The following is a 21,909-nucleotide window of genomic DNA, read 5'->3' as shown; positions in this document are numbered from 1 at the left end:
TAGTGCAGAATTGTGTTGGTGTTTTGGCCAAGATCCAGGACAGCATAGATTTAAAATGTGATACTTCCTCTCTGCAGCAAATGGTATCCTGTCCTGCTACTATGATTATTTATTTTGCCTTAGCACCACAATGTCCTAATGGAAATCAGTGCAGACTCGTATTTAAAAAACAATGGAAAGCTTGAAATGTTGTACCATATACAATAATTTATAAATCACTGATTGTTCAGGATAAATGGCACTATTTTATATATTTCTGGTTTAAATTATGATTCTTTAAAAAATAGTAAAATATCGAAGTTAAAAAGAACTGTTCACTGTTTTATTTTTATATTATAAATGCATAGCTTCTAATTCAAGAACCAATTCCTTTGTTAATTTCTCATTCCTTTCTTTGCACCTAGCTAATAATTTTGGATAGGCTACTTTTAATAGTAACTATAAATTGTATTGTGTGGCATTAGAAAGGTTCTGTAATTAAACAGGGGTTAGGGAAAGCGAGTGATATGTCTCCTTATAAAGGCTTTATAAATTCTTTCTAGTCCTTGTTACATTTAAGTACCTCCTGATTTGTCAGCTGCAGTAATGACCCACTACAAAATATCAGCAAGATGTCCAGAGAGTCAGTGTTTATAGTCACATAAAGATAATATTGCGCATATTTCCCTAAACGTTTAGAGAGAGGGAGTGTTTGTGAATTTGTTATTGCTGCTGTTATTGTTCAGATGTTAAAACTCACTTCATGAAGCCTGAATCTGTAACATCACAAATAAAAACCTTCAGCACTCATACACAAACATGTGCATACCGACACAAACACATCACACAAGTTGTCAATTCTGCTTTTATTTTGGAAACTTTTATTTTTTCTCTTTTATGGCTAGAGACTGGGTAGGGAAGCTATGACAGCAAACTGGAAATCTAAAGTATTACTTTTTAGTGAAAAATATTAGTTCACATACTTATAAATATCTCAAAATGCAATTAAATTTAAACAGACAATTACAGAAACTTCAAATTTATGAAACTTTGGAGAACTCTTTGCAGGCAAAAAGGGGAGGAAATGTCTTGATTATCCTTTTTTTTAATCGGAAAAGCATTGGTCTTTGTGTGCTTAAAGCTACTGTGAAAAGAAGATACATTAAGCATCCACATGGATGTTTCTGCAGAAAGATGGAGGTTCCTTAGGGCTTGCTTCTTATTTAGTAGCATGCATATGCCCATGCTAGCAAGAGGACAGACTAATTATGCTTTCCATGTATGTGTTTTCAGTTGGTATCAGTGAGAACTGCATGGGTACTTGATGGAAAATATGTTATTCCTTGACTGGATGTTGATTGGTGCTGTGATTTGCAGAACGGAATGAACTTATAATTCCCAACAGTCAAATCAGCTCTTTTTGATGTAAATCTGCTAGCAAGCCAGATGTAGTTCATTCTGTAAATGGACCAAATACTTAGCCAGACCTTTTTTTCTCCCAGGCAGATTGAGGATCCTACGGTTTTCTGTTCACCCTATGGTCTGTGTGACCTAATGATGCTATTGCATGGAAAGAGAGGTATAGGGCTGACTGACCTGAAGGGGCAGTGGTAGGAAGAGAATACAGTGACAATTATTTCCACTGAGGTTCCTTGTATGAAGAGCGTTGGATTGTAAACAGGCTCTTTAGGTCTTTCTCACTTTAAGGAACCATTTAAGGGCCTGGTACAGGTTAGACTACTGAGATATACTGATCTTGAGCACCTTCTCACAATCTGCCCTGTCTCCTACCTCTCATCAAGCCAATGAGGATCTGAACCTTGGACTTATCTTGCTACAGTAAGAATGACTATATAGCACGGTATTTCAATAAGAGATTTTATTATTGTCTTACTTGAATTAAATCTACTTTACTGTCTCTGTATTGACAATCCAATAAACATTTTTTTGTTTGTTTGTTTTTCCCTTGTGCTTCTGTCCCATACAGCAGGATAGGAGTTAAGTTTTGGAGTTCAAACATATTTTATCATTTTAATTTTGTTAGGTAAGCAACACCACCAAGCTTGTGATGAGCTAACTTAAAACTGTATGGCTGGTAAGCTTATTACACAGGAAATGAACAAACGTGGAATATAAGAGCTGGTCTCAAATTACAGAAGTGGACTGTCAAGATCCTGCATTTGCTAGTTTCCAATAACCCAAGTCTCTGTGCTGAGGTATCTGTTCAGTTTGGATGCCAGTTTGGTGGTGCAAAAGGACTCAGCCATCTTTAGAAAAAGGCTAGCCAATTGGGAGTTGGATTCATTGTATGGGGTTGGAAGGCTGAAACATTTCATGGCAAGTCTTTCAGGATAAGAGAATAGACAGGGATGGGTCTTTGCAGGCAATATCATGCCCTCGTATGTCTTCTTTGAAGCCAAAGTCATAAAAACCTTACTGTTTTAAAAATATATATTTGTAAGTATGTCTACTTTTCTCATTCCAGACATTTTATGTTTCAAACTTGTAGAGCTGTCAAAAGTAGTGGAGATTTGAGAGAAAAAAAGAAATGCATTTCTAACCACCATCCTCCTTTTAGATTTATATTTCATCATCTTCACTTTTATTCATCTAGAAATACTAAATCATTCCTTGCATTCGTTTAGGTAGTGATTCTACCTGAATTCTGGGTTAAACGTGCCAAGTAGCTTTTTAAAAGCAAGAATATTTTTGATTTCTGTATAAATCCTTGCAAAAACAAACAGCTCTTCAGAACAATAACTAGTTCATGCCTAGCTTTGTCTCCAGAATAGTCCAAAATACTTTATTACCATTGACTGCATTGGGAGTTACTGATGACCAGCAATTTTGACCCTAAAGAAGATCTTTTAGAATGTATCTGGTGTTCTGCTTGTACCTTTGTTGTTTATACCTTTAAGTGTTGATGAAGTGACCTACCAGCTTTGACAGATGTGTGCTATATTTTCTTGTGGCATGACTGGCACAGTTGTAGATGCCCCCCCTTTTTTTTTGGTGTTTATTTCCTGTCTTTTTTCCTGTTTTTCTTTCTTATTTTTAGTTTTCTCTTACATTTCTTTCTCTTTCGTGCCTGACATCAAGCATCTCTGTCGGTTCCTCCTGACATTTTTCATTCTCCCCTTCTCTTTTTCTGCCTGTTCAGAGAAAATACTGTGCATTGCCCAGGGCATATGTCTATGGGAGAGGCACAAGAGCAATAGTTGAAACTGAATTTGTATGTGGTTGTACTAGGAGCAATGCTCTAGGAGGCTGTGTCTGCTTTTTTATTAGCAGCAGCAGTAGGTCTGGGGGTATAAATAGCACTAGAAACTATGTTTCCCTTTTTGTGGGACTTTTCATGGTTTTGAAATTTTCTCCATTCCAAGGGGAGAGAAAAAGGTAAAATAAATTGTTCTGCAAAACTGGAATTTGGACCAAAAAAATATTCAAATTAAACACAGTATTATATTCCCTAACATCAACATATTTTATTCTAATTCCAAGTTTCTAAACACTCATTATTTTTACATGTAAATCAGTAAAGTACACAAAGCAATCAACTACTCTTCATGGAAATGGAATGGGTACTGTATTTGACTGATAACTCAAATGAGTTGTTTCATCATTATCACATCCTTCCTTGAATTTCTTTTTCAACAAACCTTCATCACTATTCAGAAGTTTAATTGAAAGTTGTAAGACATGGTAGGACAAAGCACAAGGCTACTGGTTGAGATAGGAGATAATTTTTCCTGAAGGACAGGTAGGGATGAAGAGAGGACAACATAGTGTTGCATGTCCAAACCATACATACTTGCTCTGAAGCTAAGGAGAGGTGAGGGTCAAACTTGTTGAATAGCTGAGTGGAAATACACAAAAGACATACACTGAGGAAGACTTTTTTTGAAAGTGCATTTTTGACAGAAATGCCCCAAAGACACGAAATTGAAATAATGGAGGATTTTAATTTCCCTGGCAGTTGAAAAAGTAATGTTGGGACACAGAAAAGGCTTCACAATTTCCTGTGATTGACAATGCTATCCCTACATGTTTAAAAAATTAAGGCAGCTGTCAGCTCAGATTTCATTATGGCTAAGGAAGAATGGGCTAAGGAAGTCAGAAGATAATTGGTGTGAAAGTGGTAGTGAGACGGTAGCATGCACTGTTTGAAGAAGGGGAAGAAGTGAGAAAAGGAGAATAGGGATAATGGATGTCAATAAAAAGGTTGTCCAGCTTCACAAGTTTAAGGAACTGGTAGTGCTTTTGCAAAGTTAATACGATGAGTAAAGGATGGCAAAAGAACTGTGGAGTTCTGTGAAGATGAAGGCATAATAAGGTATCGTTATGGTTCCAATGGGTTATCTTTACAGATCTTGAAATCAGGGAGCAATTCTAAAGAAAAAGTGGTGAAAAAAAAGGCTAAGGAGGAGTGTAAAGGTGTAACAAAGTAAATGATTACAAAATGAGGCTGAGGTGCAAAATGACTCATACCAGGCGTCATAAAAAGCAACAAGAAAAGTTTAGATATAGCAGAAGATAAAGGAAAGCGTAGGGTGATTACTTAATGGAAAAATGAGGTTTTAATTTTTTACTGACTTACTGGATGCTGCCTTTATAGAAATTACTGATTGTAACCAGACTTAAAAACATATTGTAGTACTTCCAGTCTATTTAGATAAATGTGAGGCAGATCACTAGAATGAGATTGTGAATCACTAGATGAGATTCAATATAGAGAAGTGCCGAGTACTTTGGGTGTAGCTACAAAATGAAGTATAGCTGGTGAGCATCTGCAGGAGCAACTTAGAATCCTTGTGGGTAACAAACAAAATATCAATCAATACTGTTGTGGTCTTGCAAAACAAGCAAATCTAGTCCTCAGGTATGCTACTGGAAACATCCTTTGTAAGATAAGGGAGGCAATTATTTTGCTCTGCTTGACATCAACTTGGCCTTGTTGGAACTGTATTGCAAGTTTTGGGTAAGACACTTTAAAACAAAACAAGAGAATGCAGAACAATTTTCAAAATCCAGAGGAGAGCACCTAATATGATGAAAGCTCAGTAAAATATGACCCATGAGGAAAGGCTGAAAGAATTAGGTTTGTCTCCTATGAAACCCAGAAGATGGAACAGAGGTATAGCGGTAGAACAGATATAATTAAAAGAAGAATATGATCACATGTTCACTCTGGAAAGATAAAGGAAATGCAATTTAATCTTCTGCAGTAAAAATTAGATTGAGTATTGGGAAATGGTTTATGATCTAAATATGATAATGAATAGGAACTACTTCCTTGGTTATTTTCTTCCCTCTCATCATCTCTCTGTCTTCACATCTGGTTCTGTTATTGTTTTTTATTCTTCTTTTTTCAGCATCCTACTCACATTATGTAAGTCTGCTAAATATTTTCAGATCTCAGTTTGGAAAGACAAATACAACTGTATTATGAACACCACTGGGTATTTTCTGATCTGCACCTTCTGTTCTAGGTCTTTCCACATACCTTTTTCAATATGGGTATGGCAGTGACAGTTTATACAAATAGTCACTGCATATACTTCTGATCGAATCATTTATTCAATACTTTTGCTGACAAACATGAAATTTATGGGAACTGTGACTCATACTTGATTTCCAGCCAGCATAGAACTTCATCCTTCTCTGTCTACTACTAAGCAAGCTAGAATGATTGTGTTTGATTAGATTCTGTCAGCCAAATCCACCCTTGGGGGAGCCCCAAGCTTGGGGGAGACCTAGCATCATATTTCTTGGTATCAGTCATTTGAAATGGAGGAGTATATTGTAATTGCATGTAGTTTTGATAAAAAGATGCCTAGTAATGAATTACTGGCACTTTCAATGCTTTAAAAATAGATTTAATTATAAGGTGTAAAAAATAAGTCTGAAAACTAAAGGTTATAGCTTCTACTTGACTACAGTTTTCATTTGTTGTGTTTCCATTGACTTGATTCTCATTGATTCAGATTAACCCTCATCAGATCAGATACAAAGGGGTATTTGTTATTAATACAAAATAACTTTTTATTACCCTGATTCTTTTAGTTTTGGAATTACCAAATTCTGTACCATATGGAATAAGAAATACTGAAATTCAAACTATATTCAATTCTAAATTCTCAAACTGGAACTGTGGGAATAGTGGGGAGAACTAGTGGAATTTTCATTACATTAGTTCCTTACTGTCTAAATGATCAGGTACTCTGTAGAAAAGGAATGTACTGGGGGGGGGGGGGAATCCTCCTCACAGGTCAAGTACCAACCTATGTGGGTATTTGTCATGGCATGACACTTAAAGAGGGGAGGAGTTCTTTCTAATAAAGCAAAAGTTTCTTATTTTGCAAAATAACAGTGTTGTGCATTCTTCCATTGCATTTTTCTGTGAACTACTGTAAAGTTTCCAGAATTAAGCTTTGTAAAGGAGGGAGGAATCATACTCTTGATTGTCCTGGTAGATGCACTAGCACAGTTCCCAATGTTTGTGTGTGTTCACGGGGACTGCACAGTGGGTTACTGTATTTCTGTATTGCACAATTCAACATATAGTTTAATGCTATGCAGAGTAGCTTGACTCTAAGGTTGAATAGGGGCTCATTTCTTTATCACTAAGAAAAGCTTGTGCTGTTATTTGTCCCATTTAAAAACAAAACAAAAAAATCAACTAAACCTATGCTGTAACACTGCAGAAAGGTAAGTTGTATTTGTAATGGCTCTTGTAAAATCAAAGATGCTTTTTTATTGATAGAATGTAGTAAGCCAGCTGATCTTCTTGTACTAACCTGAGCTTAATAACTAGGGCTTTTAAAAAGTCATCATAGCTTTATTTTGCTTCCTATGCACAGTGCTAACCATAAATACATTAAAAAAAAGTCAGGGACCAGTTTGTTATTGGTGAAAATCTGTTTTCAAAAGAAATCTGAAATATATAGCATGAAGCTATAGAAATAGAGTATTATACAGATTCCAAATCTATAGGAAAGCAAAGTATTCAGTAGTTAGAAGACAGCTGAAATTCTTGTAAGCTTTAATTGAAAAATAAAACTAAACTCTAATTAACATCCAGAAAAGGGTGCTTTTGTATATTTTCTCTTTTCAATCCACAGAAAAGATCCTGGTTTGGAAAAATTGGAGGCAGTAAGCACAGAGAAACTACTATAGCAATTGCAGCTGTAAAGTATTTGGTTAAATTCTTCCCAACTATGATGATACTTGTCAGAAGAAGCCCTCATAGCTGAGGAGAAGAAGAAGGGAGAAGTGAAGTAGGAAGAAAAGGTCTTGTAATTTCTGCAGGAGAAGTAATAAAAAGATTTGGAAATATAGCAAGAGTACACGTTTCATCAATGGTGAGAAGCCATAGACAGAAAGTTAGAGTGCTAAGGGACTTGGGGTACTCTGAGCCATGTTGAGATTATGTTATCCACATCACTTGAATGAGAGTCAAAACTTTTAGACAGTAGTTGACCTTATTCTTCCTTTTTGGATGGGTGACACTTTCCAAATGATGCTGGTGGTGCTGCCAGGAGATGAATTTCTAGATCTTCAGATGATTAATAAAACTTTCCCAAACTCAACCTAGGTGATCAGTCAGAACAAAGCGCAGAAAAAGATCATTGATGCTTTTTCCTTTCCCCTTTCAGAGCATTCACTCAAAACATGTTTTTGCTAACCTTTTTCTGGACTCTAGCTCAATTCTTTTATCTCTGCTGTTTTCACAGGTGTCCCTTCACCACTGTTTCAGTGTCTGTAGGAGGCAGTTAGTTATATGAGAGATGAGAAAGTGTCCCATCATCTCTTTCCTGGTGTGACGTGTTTCTTACTTTCCATTTCTATCCTGCAGCTCCATTGCTTCTGCCAATAGTTGTTTTCTTTCCCTTCACCACATCAGACATGCCCAGTATATCTGTAGTTACTCATCCTCTTGATTTGAGAATCAAATGGCTTCTCAACTATCGTCTAGGCACTTCTTATTTTCCTCTATAAAATATTTTTCAAAGGTTGAGAAAAATGAACAGAAAATAGAATAGTAATTATTAGATAAAGTCTATCTCAGCAAACTACTTTTTCCCCAAGGGTAGCATGTAGGAAGGTGTTAGATAATGCATGATGATCAGTGTTTTCCTAGGGCTTGTAGAGCAAGGAAACAGGACTTTGGAAGAAAGATCCCTTATGAATGTAGTGTTTGTTCTTCACTTTTGTTTGGAAAATATTTTTCTTTTTTTTCTAGAAATTCCTTTGTTATATGCACTTTGGGTGATCAACAGTTAGACCCACAAGCCTGTGCAAATTGTTATGGCTTCATTTTTACTTGGGTAGAACCAGGCCTGTCTGATAGACTGGAATTCTGCTCAGTCTTTCTCTACCTATGGAAGTGCCAAAACATTTTTTTTAAAATTTTTTTTGTTTTAAAGCATCAGTCTGTCTAATGATGTTTGTGTTTACTCTGATAACAAGCAGTTAATAAATCTTTTACACTTCCCTGTGCCTTATTTTTTTCTCGAGAAAAGCAGAGGTTTTTAATGATAGTTTACGAATGCAAGTAGGGCAAGCATTCTAGGATCTTTTCAAATTATACAAAAATGTACAGACTAAAAAAAGTCAAAAGATTGAATAGAAATACAAGGAACACACTATGGAAAATTTCTTAAGATTTAGCAAATGATACATTTCAATGTGAAACTTAACCATTTACAATTACAATTACTTCCAATTTTATTCCAGGTACTCTATATTTACTACTTGCCCAAAGAAATCTTGCTTCTCTCCTTTTGGCTGCTATCTTTGACACTGCAGAATTTTTATTTATTTATTTATTTTCACAAAAAAAGTATAATTTTCTTATATATGCTTGAAAGGTATACATATACATGAAACTGTACTGCACATGTGCCTGCATTCTGCTCAAAGAAATTTGTAGGGTTCAGAATTGACCTAATTCTAACGCTGTTGAATTACACAGAAACAGTCTTAGTCAGCTAGGAGCAAGGTTAGATGAGCTTTGATGAGTTGTTTTATCAGTGAAATCCACATTAAAATCAATGGTGATTTTTTTTGTTTTGTCCAGCTTTTGATAATTATAATTTTGTGTGCTTTTCTTTTTTTTTTTTCCTGAGATAATTACTTTTGAGTATGGAATAATATTTTGTTAAATCGGAGGATCTTTTGCTGTACAGGTACTCGCTACAATCTGAGAAAGACTTCTGGACACCCAGTGCAGAGTCCTTATATCTAGAAATAGAGCTAATTCAATTAAATTATAAATGCATCCCTGTAGAGATTTTTAGGAGCATCAGGTAAAAGGAAGGCAAGTGAGGTAGTGTTGGATGTGTGGGAGGACAATGAGGATAGGAGTTGGACAGGTGGTCATGCAGACTTGTATTAGAATGTTTTCTGTGCTATGAAAAATGGATTGTGCCCTTGCCTTAAAGGATTAACCTTTATATATATCTGTGTATGTCTGTTCATGTGGGATGCGGAGAAGACAGCATAATGTTAAAGTTGAATAAATCTATCTACAGGGTAAGCTCTCGTGAACGTTTTAAAAAACAGCTAATTGAAGGATGTTTTCTGGATTTTCAACAAGTGAACAAGCATCCCTTTATAGATGTGCATAGTGCATTGAGGGGAATTAGAATAACCCAACAAACAGTATCAATCCTAATGCAAAACATTCCACATAAATCTGTAGCTTGTCTCCATGAGCATCCTTGTCCTCATTGCCATTCAGTTTATTCCTCCACTTTTCTCAGGGATGTGCTTTCTGGAAATCTCTTTTGGTTCTTTAAATTATTAATGTCATTAAAATTTATCATTTTCTGTCATTACCTCTAGGAAAATAGAGATTGTAATGTGAAACATAATTGTCTCATTTTGCAATTTGTGTTATGATAGTTGAGCACAACTAGAGCAGATTTAAATATTCCCCTGAGCAATATGGCTAGGTATTACAAACTAACTGAAGTTCTTTGTGTGCAGATAAATAAATAGATAAATGAATTCCCCAAATGACCAATGTTTGTGTGCAAATAAATAGATAAATGAACGCCACAAATTCTTGAAGAGTCAACTTTGCCATTAATATGCTACATGAACAGAAAATACAGTGTTTAAAGGAATACCCTTTCAGCGTTGAGTCAGGTGGTGAGAACTACTACTAACCTGGGTGAATAGTCAGTCTTACATTTATGTCTGTCTACCAAAATATTTAAGTGCTCCCTGAAATATTGGGAATAGACAAATCCTTTCCCTTAGTAAAGGAAAAATCCAGGATAAGAACACCTAGATAAAAGAACATCTTTTATCCCTGGGTAAAGTGCTCTCCCTCCATCCTCATTCAAAAAATTCAATATTTATAGGTCTGAGTGCAAACTGCTATTAAAGGTGCCAAACAATAGAGAGTTAAGCTCTTTAAGCTTCCTTAAAGCATATCCCTGAAACAAGCAGAAGCCACCATCTATATTAAGTAAAGATTTATCCCATGTTGAAGTAGCAACATCATGGGATCATAAAAGCCAAAAAGTGGGCATGTGATATGGAATTTTGCAAGGAGTGCTTGCCTGGCCAGACCAGCTGATAAGCTCTATTTAGAATACAGCATTCAGGCATGGTATGAATGGTAATTACTGTGTGCTGTCTTGTGCTGTGTAATGATCCAAGAACAAGATTGGAAATCTGGGATACATTTCTTTGGGGAAAAAAAAAAAACCCTAGGACCAAATTAAATTTTTTGCTTAGTTGTCAGTTTCACAGTGTAAGGAAAATTTTCATATCACGTACAGGAAAGAAAACATGTTACTTTTAAACAAATAACTAGATGAATAGACTTTAATTGTAAGATCAGTGTGAAATGTTTTTGTCCCCCTGTGACTCCAAGGCTTAGAACTATTTTTTGGATATATGCTGTTATTCTGATGGGTGTAAAAGTAAAAGCCAACTTCACATATACTTGTTTTTCCTTTTTTGGCTTTTTTTTTTCTTTTTTGTTTTTTTTTTTTCCCCCGTATTTATCACAGTCAGAACACAGGTGACTTTTCTGTGTGTGACATTTAAGGTTTCACGTGCTGCTAAGCCAGGACCGTGAGCTTTCTGGAAACGAGTCTGAAGGGCCTGCCTGTGCCAGGCAAGAGGAAGGTGTGCAGTCCCCTGGCCAGGGAAACCGCAGCCAGGCTGCTCTGGTGCGGGATGGTGGTGACCTGCTCTCCGCTGCAGTTCAGGCACTCAGCCACGCTTTCCTGCTCCTGGACCTGCCCGAGGTGCCCTGCAATGCTGCTTGTGGCTGTACTGGCCTGTGAACTGGCATGGAAAGGCCCATAGTGAACTTTAGCTTTTAGAGCACCAGCTCAAAAATGCATAAACCTTTGGTTCCCAGCTCTTCCAACAACGACTTTTTTTTCTATGCTTTTACATTTCTAAAAAGGAACTCAGTCTCTAAAAGGAATGGATCATTCAGCTGGTCCATCAGCTGAAAAAAACACAGGAGCTTTGTTCCCCTTGGTGTTATGTACCAAACTGGGGCATTGAAGGATTTAGCTAATGTCAAGTGTCCACACAGAAAAAGGTGACACTTTCAGAGTCAGATTTAGCCCAATTTAGGTTCTGAATTTCCCTCCAGAGGCTCTCATTTTTCTTTGTTGGCTGTACAGTAACTAGGCTTTTACGTTCAGGAATCACTCGGTGCCTATAGCTAAGTGGGAAGAACCTGGGTTAATGTGTCTAATATAAGAGATCTCCTCCGCTACCTTATTTCTGGAAATCCCATGGAGGAAGCAGTTCTGGTCTGCTACATATAAGCTTACATGTCTCAGGTCAAGCATTTTGACACAGGTTATGAGACATCTTTGAAAGGCTGTGCATCACTTGGGGAGAACAAAAAATGTGTGTGGTGTGAGGTGAACTGAAGGTTTGGATGATTCGTGATCTTCTTTTTTCTTTTTCCAGCCACTCACCTGAGTTTGCCTGCCAAGGGATGCAGCCTGGGGGGTTATGAGTTAAAGCTATCCTATAAAATTGTCTCTCCCTCAGACTGCAGCTTAGACACCTCTCAGTCCCACAGAAGAGAAATCCAAGGCAGCAGTCTGGAGGGATCTGTAGAGCTTCTGGTCTCCTTTGGTATCTCTCTGCAAGGCTACAGGTGCCGCCCAGCATTTTCTATTAAGCCTCAAAATCTTTGGCTTCTGTAAGAATATATTTATTTTCTGATTTTCTGTTTTCACGCCACACCAGTTGGTCTGTCGTTAATGCAATGAATTTCACCTTCTGCAAAGTTAAAAATTCATGTTCCTAAAAAATGATGGGAAATCGGCAAAGAACTAAATTGAGCCAAAGCTACAGTACTAGTCAACCGTAACAAGTAATTATAATAACCCCATGGTCATTTCACTCACAGCTTGACAGGGAAAATGGCAAGAGAACAAAATATTTTTTTTCTTGAACGTTGAAAGTGCGGGGCCAGGTTTGTTTCTGCAGATGACACATCACAAGGTGTGGGCCTTGTTGAGCGAGTAAGTACAGCAACATGAATTATTTGCGGCCCCCTACCCTGCAAGGGGCTGAGAGCAGACCTGTGCAGGCTGGGCAATGGGTTGGCCCAGCTGTGCAGCCGGTGCAGCCAATGTGTGCTGGAGATGGGCTGATGTGACTTCCAGATGCTGCTGGTGGCAGTGGTAAGGAGCTGGGATGTAAAGCTGCTCCCTGCAGAGGAGGTGCCTGGGGGAATGAATGCAGTCAGCGGTGCCACTGCCTGTCCTTCCTCACAGCAAACTCCTGGCAGGAAATAACTATCACAAGCTGTACCGTTGTTACGATTTCAGGATCAGCTAAGCCCATGATTTTCAAACTATTCATCCTGGGGTAAAAAAGAGGGTTTGGGTTTGTGGCTTTTTTTAAATACAAAATACATAAACCATGTAGTTGAGTTGGCTTCAGTTGCAATATAAGGGCAGGAGATGCAGGCTTTGTCCCAGGATGGATTAGGAGGCTGGGACATGGGAAGGTCTGCAAAGAAGCTTTAGACAGTGTGAAGCCTGGAAAGAAGAGCAGCCTGTCCTTGAGATCTCTTTATATCTTATCCCAAATTATTCTGCGTGCAGAAACTTGCATTCCTAAATGTGTAAATCCCTCCAATGAAGTTTCTCCTATTTTTTATTTCCTAATACAGATAACCTCAAAAGACTTCCTTGAGTCATTATCAGGATTAGTCTGCAGAAATGATCTACTGTTCTTATGGAAAAACTACTTTCTTGTAACGTTGTTCTCAGGTGTAAGGGCCATATTTCCTAAAGATGGTTACATTTTCTATTTGTTGTTTTGTTCTGAGGATGTAGTGAGGTTCTATTCTGTTAAACCAAAATTCCTTCTATATAAATTTGATTTGAAGGCTCTTGTTTTTTACTTAGAAACCTACCGAGACCATCTTGGTGCTTTTCTATGAGGAACTGCCACTGCAGTATGTTAGTATTGCCAAGATAGATGATACTGTGTTAACCTGTTTTCTTTTGTTTCTGATGATGCGTAAAAAAATATTATTGTTGTTATTAAACACAAAATAAGAATATTTGGCCTAGACTAAGCATGTGTGTCTGTAACTTTTTTTCTTCTATTGTCTTTTTAAAAACATTTATCCAATAATGAAAGGAATATATAAAATGTTTGGACAAATATATGTTTTTAAAAGACTGTGTCTCCATTCACAGGAAATCACTGATAATGAAATATTAGAGTTGGTACATAGTGCTCTGGGGAGGATGACAGTTATCCGGCAAATTTTCCCTCTCTCAAGGGACAACAATCAGAGATGCATGAGGAACAATCACCGAATATCATCACTGCTGTGCGATCCTCAAGAAGGCTATCTTCAGATGCTGCAGGTCAGTAGCTGTGCCCAGCAGAAAAGTCCATCTCAGGAATTTGACATGAGATGTTTTTCTGTGACTGTATTACCTCAGAGGAAGAATAAAACGAGTACAGATAAATCTGAGCATGTAAGCTTTGGTCAACTTTCCCTGACTTAATTATTTTTTTTAGATGTGCTTTAGATGTGATGTTATGTCTATGAAATTCCAGCAAGTGGTTGCACTAACTCAGAGCTGATTTTGCATATTTCATTCTCTTAAGAATCCTTCTCTATTTGAAAAAATAAAAAGTTGTGCTATCATAGTCTTGTGGTGTTACTGCTAGCTTGTTATATTTATGCCTATTAGACATCTGTTGTGAAAGAGTTAATCTGGGAGGATAACAGAACTCTGATAGGTATTGGGCTGTGGAGCATTTCATATTTAGTTAAATGGACTGAATCCAGCTGATTTATTCAATCTGTCCCATTTCGATAGTCTCAGAAGTCTTTAGCAGCTGATAATTGTCTGAGCGTGTGAAATATGCACTACTAGTTCAAGTTCCAGATTTTGATAACAGATTTGACTCTGGTGTAAGCAACGTCTCAAGATTTCTTGGCAATTTATCCCAGATATCAGATTTTTTCTTTCAGTAATTCAAATATAATTTTAGGTGCTATTTCCAAGGATAGTGCAATAATTTAGAAACACAGTTCTTCGACTTTCAATGGGATTCCATGTGTTTCTGGTTCACTTTAGACACAGTTAAGAATCTCATTTTTATCACTGTTGGATAAAACTGAAAACTTTAGTAAGACTGAGAATATAAGCTTGATTAGAACCTTTTTATTGCAAATTTAGTCTTAACCTGAGATGGATTGAGTGAGGACACAGTGGTTAAGCCTGTGAGTTGGCAAGTGTGGGTATTGTGTGTTAGAGTGAGTCTAGAAAGGGCTTGGTTAGGCTGGGGGGGGGGGGCTGTTGGCAGTCTGGGTTGCTGCAGCCTGGTCAGGAAGGCAGTGTTGGGTGAGGGATCCTTCCAGAGGGAACTCACATGCTGTGGCTTGGAAGAGCTTCTGAAGAGAAAGCTGTGAGGCTTATGAGAAACCAGGAGAGGTAGGGAGATTCTCAGGAAGAGAAGTGGGTAGGTCAAGATTTTCCAAGGAACATGGATGGGGATGTTTGTTTTACTTATTTGTGTCCTACTGAAAAGTTGTAGCTGCAGAGACTGAAATCCTCTGAGGGAGGAATATGGACCCTTCCTCCTTGAAGACAACCTCTGCTGACTCAGGTCCTGTCATAGTGGGGGCAAAGTTTGGGAAATGCCAATCACATCCACTGTAGTTCTGAGCACTGGTCTGTTCTTTCTGCACAGAGGAAAGTCTATGCCTATCTTGGCTTAGAAAGAAAAGACACTTTTGATCTTTGTTAGTAACTCTGAGGTATGCTGTAATGAGAACAAAGGCCACTCATTTCAGAGGATCAAAGCAATTTCCAGTATGTTGAAAAAATTATTTATCCTGCACCAACAAATCACTCATCGGGGAACAATCTTACATTACAGCAGGATTTTGAGTCTTGCTGTCTATGCTGGTGTATGCATAATCTAATTCAGAGACTCATCTGAAGGGCTCCGACAGACCTCTCTGAGCAAGTTCTTATTTGCTAAAACAGTAACTGGTTTGCTAGCATGAACAGCCTCGTGCCCTGTTACTAAATTTCACTGACAAGGACCCTTTAGGAAGGACCCTCTTCCTGCTGATTCCCAAATGTGGGTTTTGAGAAGGAAAACATTCTCAGTTTCTATCTTCCAGAAATATTATACCACCTTAGAAACTGTCTTTAAGAGAATGGAACAGTAATGCTGTGCTTTGCCCATTAGTTCCTTCTCTATGAATTTAGGAACAAGAAAGAGATATGAAGACGTGCAGAGGTATAAAGTTCACCTTTTGGAAGTTGAGTCCATAACTGTCATGACCAGCCACACCAGAGTGAAATATCATGAAAAGTGAAGGGCACGTGTGAGATCTCTCAAATTAGCTGCCCCCAGTATATGTTGTGTTATCTTTAAGTTTCTACAGATTGAATATAGGAAGTTTTTAGCATCTACAGTTATATCTAAGGTGTTCCATAGCTGCATTTTTTTCATAGGCTTTGCCAAAACATCTTACGTAACACCTTGTGGGCATACAGCTCATATTAATTTCCAAGTATGACTGACGTGTTATTAATGGTCCTGCAATTCAGGCACTTCCAATCTTCTGTTTCCGTTTTCTTGCTTAAAAAATAGTTTTGACCTTTTGCTGTACAGAAGTACATCACTAAATTACCCCTGTTGCCAGAGGCTGCAGTAGCTCCCAGCTCGATGTCAGGCTGCATGAATCCACCAGAGGCAGTGACCACCTGCCAGCACTGAGTCCTTGCGTTGCTTTGAAGTAGTTTGATTAACACCACAGTTTGGAAATCCCTGGCTCATTCTCCCTTGGGCAATCTCATATTAATAATTCTTTGTTGTCAAGGTAACTTACCAGCTATTGTTGGTTAATTATTTATTTAATGACTTTGAGGAAGAATAAGCTAATCTCTGTCAGCCTCTAGCTGCAAGATTTTTACAGGGGAGAATTTAGTGTTTTTAACAAGCTAGTAAAGAAAGAAACATTTACATTGTGGATTATTAACTTTGTTCTGGCTAAATTAATGAAAATATTTTTGGAATGATTTTGTTCTCAATGTCTTTAGTACCGTATCCTGGAAAGTTGTTTTTCACTGGGTGATCATCCCAGTTTGGCATTCTGACAAGGCTTTTAAAGATCAGGCTGTTCTGCAAGCTCATCCAAAAACTCATCTGTTCTGAATGCTTTGTGGAATCCAATCTTATTCTATCAACCCACTTGTCAAAATTTTGCTCATGCCCTTATTTCTTGCATGTATAATATACCCAGCCGGGTTTCTGCTTCAACTGGAGAAAAAGCTTTATAAAGTTTCCTGTCTTGGTCATTTTATTTGACTTCAGAGGACTACATTTATCTCTTTCTTATTCTTCATATATGATTTTCTGTGTCCGTCTCTCTTACTTTTTTGTAAATGGAAAAAAGACAGTTTAGAACTTGCTGTCTTGCATTGGCGATGAGTATGCTGTGGTTTGGGTCATCAGTGTTGTCAGTATTGCCTCACCTGGCCACAGAATACTGAAGCACTTCAGGATTTATAGTTAAATCTAGTTAGTCCTAGATAGACCTAGTATGTATCCCTGCATGGCATTTGAATGGTGTTTAGTGGGATTACCGCTATTAAACTGTTTAGATTATTTCAGACGTAGTCTTACAGAGTCAATTTGAAGAAATTTTAATGCATAACCTGCTTCTTTCCAAAATCTTCCCCTTTAAATATTAGTTTTGAAGCCTGTCTACAAATTTGATTTTTGATGAAAATCTTTTTTCTTTCATCACATTATTCATGATGTGTTCATAAACTCAAAATCAAATTTTTTTCTGTTTATGTTTTTGAAGAAAGATTTCTCTTTAGAAATGTAATTCCCATTACCGTTTGCTTCTTCCCATATTTACCATTTATACAGTTAATAAGTTCAATCTATATGAGATTCTATTCATATTAAAACATACTACAGGGACACAGTGTATCTGAAATCATTAGCATGGTCCAAAATATATAGTAGGATTAAAAAGGCAAAAAGAAAACCCCAGCAAACTGTGTCACAAAATTAATGAGGTTATTCTTCACAGGATTCAAAGTCCAGCCTCTCTACTGAAGAACTATTCCAGGCATTGCTTTGACATATTTGAAGAAGAGATGTTGAGAAGTGTGGGAGGGTATTAATTGAAACAGCTACTCTTCTCCCTGTGTAAAATTTTCATTCTTCAAAGACTTGACCATCAGATATCTTTGTAGGCATCTCTTAGCAGTTGCTCCTACAGAGCTGTGTTTTTATTTATGAACTGTCTTCTCTTCAGGAATGACTGTGATTTAGCTACTGTAAGTGGAGTTATTTTTTGGAGATGTGTTTGGCTGCCTAAACTTAAGGGCCTGATCCCGCAGTTTTGTCCAACTAAATAGCCTTACTCTCATTTGATCTATTTACACTGCTGTTATTACACAGCTGTTAAGTGCTACTGGGGGCAGTAAATATTGATTAAGCCCTATTAAAGCATTTACTTTCTCCCATAAAGGACTGATGAGCCACATTTTTCTTTTTCTTTCATTACAAACCTATATTTGCATGTCTCTTTAGCAAAGTTTAATTTGGAATTTTGGCCAGATGTTCAGTTACAGTGAAACTGTTTCTGAGTACCACAAGAATGAAAAGTATCCTTGAACTGACTTTACTGCCCATTGCACAGCATAATCTCTCCCTGAAGCTTGATGGCATGTGTGTTATACAAGGTGCAGTATCAGAAGAATTGGTTTAAAAAACCCCACACAACCACGGGTGTCCTCTGACCATGTGGGATTTTGTGAGCACTGTGGAGGCTGGAACCCCATGTATGTTCTGGAGTGAGCTTTTCCTCTCTGCTCAGACTGCCTCTTTTGACTACTGGAGTTCTCTGTTTCCATAATTATTTCATTTAATTTTTGTTCAGTGCTCTATCAGGGAGCAGACAACAGTGGCTAGAAGAAAGGGTCAGTTCCTCCAGTTTTCATTTTTTATTGCCTCTGAAACCTAATTTGCACCCATTTTTATTTATAAATGAGGTAGGGTAAAATGATAATCTTATACTCTGTTTTGCAATTCCAGTATTACCTCTTGTCCTCCTGTCTGACTCTCAGTTGTGTTCAGTTTTCTTTATCAAATGTCGCCTGCTAGACTTTCCCTGGACAGTTAGTGTTAGCTGTCCCAAATTCTTGAGACGTTTAGTGAGTGAAGCTAATGCCTACAGCTAACAAGCTTAAGCATTACAGGGTAATCCAGGCCTGGTATTTTTGTTAACATGTTGTTATAAAACATACTGAGTAAGAAAACATTCATAATTATGATAAATACTCATAATAAATAGCTGAAGGACAGTGAGCATTCAGAGAACAGAAGCTATAGGTAGGGAAAAGTGGTGTGAGATGTGTAACTCAGTAAAAAAGGAAAAAAAATTAAAAAGGAAAGAAAAGCTGCTTATCAATAAAAAAAAGATTCTGAGAGTGCAGTCTTCCAAAGAAATCTTTGAGATACTTAAAACTATAATGGGCAAAGCACTGAATAATACACTAGTTAGATTCCTTACTGTCAGAAGGCTTGAATAAATATACAATTGAGGTCTGTTTTTCTGTGGTTTTAGGAAAATTTTATTCAGGCTTTCATTTGCCTCAATGATAATAAATAGCCCTTTGGAAGTTTGAAGCTGACATTTGAGTCTTTAATGAACATTTGTTTTTTGACCCTGGTTTTCTCATGAATACCAGACTGCTGGCTGTGATTTTGTTCTCCATGAGCAGTGAAGCATGTATTTAAAACATAGGCTTTCACACAAAGTCTCACAAACTAAACTTTGCAAACTAATTTAAGAAAATGAAATAGGTCAAACTTGCAGTCTCTCCACTCTAACAATATCCTACTAAGTATGCCGTTATACCATAAGTAAACCATTGACCTTCACTGTTCCTAGTAAGGTGCATCCTGTCATTAGAGACACAAGTGCATAACTGTGTTTGGCAGTACTTGAACTTTGAAAGTTGAAACACAGTTTTAGGGCATGCTGGTTTGTGCATACACAAGCACAATGATATCACTCCCCAGGCAGCAAGCGTTTCTACTGCTGGCAGGCTGAGCTCGGTCTGAGCTCCTCTTCCATCTGCTTCATCCTTGGAGCTGACTGCTGTGGCCACTCACAGGGTGATTTTGGCAGCAGCAGGGTACAGATGCCCAGCTGGGGAATGAGTTTTTGAAGCAGTGGCATCTGAGTGTCAGCTTGTCTTCCCAGCTGGTCTCTTCAGTGGTCTTGTCTGGCTAGACTGCTGGCTCTGCTGGCAACTCAGAAGTTGGGGTCAGTCTTTGTGGCTTGCTGGCCTTCCCAGAAGAGCACTTGTCTGTGATTAGTGCCTCTGAAGGAGCTGAAAGCTACCTTCATATATAACTTTAAAAGTAAAATCACTCTGGAAAATCTTATGAGATTCACATGAAAACCTTTATAAAATGACATTTAATAATGTGATAGGGAGACATTTCCACTCTCATTGAAAATTTCTGCTCTGCTCTACTAGTGTATGGTGGATCTTTTCGTCATTGCAAAATAAAGGTTCATAAAGTCTGGAATACTTTTCAGAAGATATACCAGAACATGCCTAAAAATACTCATGTACAGGGCATACTCTTTAATATATTGATGAAACAGTCACCATCATTCTTATAGCAGATAGATCAAAAAGCATTTCAGTCACAATACCTCTAGCTCTTACAGCTCTCAGAAATGAAGTGAAAGAGGAACTGAAAATTACTGTTTCTTCCTTCAAACAGGACAGAAATTAAATACTTTGTTCTAATCTAGGAATTTTTGTTATATGAAGGGGAATCCCTGCAGGCAGATATATGTACTTCCCTCCTCTGTTCTCCCTGTGAATATATAAATAGGGGAATTAAAAAATGCTACAGAGCTTGGAAAACCCAAAGTAACCAAGTATATTGCCTTGTTTTTTCTTCTCTCTTGCTCTGCTACCAATTCTGAATGCTACCTGAAGGCTAATTTTTAAATTTACTATTTTCTCATGCCTCTGACAGCACTGGTGGAAACAAAGTACAGCTGATCCCTCGGGTATCTCACAAATTCCCTTTCAGTGGTCATGTTTGTGTTCAGAGGGAGTTTGATAGCTGAAAATTAAAACGTGTGCAGTTGCAGTAACAAGTGTATACAGGCTTTGTCCACTGAACCATTTTTCTTTTCACAGTACCGCTATTCTGGAGGTTACAGCAAACTCATGTTGCAAATGCAACCTGGTACATATGCAGAGATTTTGCTGTATCAAAATGAATATAATAGAAAATAAAGGAAATTATTATAGCCCTGGATTTACTGTGAGATCGGGCCAGAATTTCTGTGTCTTGTTTTAAGTAACTTTTTTCTACAAGAAAATGCATACATAATAATGAATTCAGGTAGAAAGTGAATATTATCAGCTACACTCACACAACACTACTCAGACATCAGATTAAACCTGGTTCTGTAATTCTGTTTTCTAGCATAAAGCTAGTTCCCATCTGGGACTAGGCAAAGACATTCAATCTATACTACTCTGGATGTTCAGGAGCTGGGGTTTGCTCTGCACACTGTGAAGGATCAAAAGGACATTATTTTCTAAGTCACCAGGATATTTTTGGTTGTTCTTCATTATTTTTTGCAATTCAAAGAAGTGACTCTTGACCTAGAGGACTACCAAAACACTACTATCATGTGAACATCCTGCCTATTTTAAATAAACACACTGGCTACATGCTGATAACTGTGCAAAACCAGCTGCTTTAAGTCATGCTTTGTAAATTTTAAAGGGTTCTGCTCTTAATAGGGTGGACTTCTATTTTTTGTGTTAATTTATGGCTTAACTAGCAGACTGAACAAATATAATAATTAAAAAAATAATTTGTTTTCTTAATATTACAAATCCAGCCTTGGTTGTGGAGGTTTTGCTGCTGTTTTTTTCCTAGCTTGTATATTTTCTATTCTAAAAAAGAAGTGTTGATTGTGTGAATAAAATTCAACTTACTCTTTCATAGGATATTGACTCTTCAGTGAGTAGGGGGTAAAATGTAGTAATACACACATGTCATTTTTACTGGAGTAAATACTTGGAGTGTGATTATATGAAAAAAAGGAATTTTGCTGATTAAAAAGTACCATATACTCATTTTTTTTTGACAAGGCTTTCAGTAGAAGACAATTGGAGTGGCAAAATACCAGTGGATAAGTATGTACATCAGGACATGCAGAATATTCTTTCCATGACAAAAAGTAGCTTGCTGTGTTTTCTGCAACATTTTCTTCTGCCTTGGCACATACCTCCATATGTATGACAGAAGGAAATAAGTAGTGGGGAAACTCCTCTTATGCAGACCCTTTCTTGCTGTCGCTCAGTTTATATCATTCTTTCA

At 37.4% G+C, this 21,909-nt stretch overlaps 1 protein-coding gene across 8 annotated transcripts in view; it reads left to right on the top strand.

Annotated features, from left to right (window-relative positions):
* Nucleotides 1-21,909, top strand: part of GRID1 (glutamate ionotropic receptor delta type subunit 1) — a 558,755-nt gene that overhangs the window by 431,424 nt on the left and 105,422 nt on the right. For all 8 annotated transcript variants that reach the window (XM_072870424.1, XM_072870426.1, XM_072870431.1 and 5 more), the window contains one exon: nt 13,686-13,859. In XM_072870424.1, the coding sequence (XP_072726525.1) occupies nt 13,686-13,859 (174 nt within the window). The remainder of the gene's footprint in view (nt 1-13,685; nt 13,860-21,909) is intronic.

This window comes from Ciconia boyciana, chromosome 8 (assembly GCF_034638445.1).
Source record: "Ciconia boyciana chromosome 8, ASM3463844v1, whole genome shotgun sequence".
Taxonomy (NCBI): domain Eukaryota; kingdom Metazoa; phylum Chordata; class Aves; order Ciconiiformes; family Ciconiidae; genus Ciconia; species Ciconia boyciana.
Note: the sequence above shows the minus strand (reverse complement) of the source record. Positions and strands in the feature narration are given on the sequence as shown.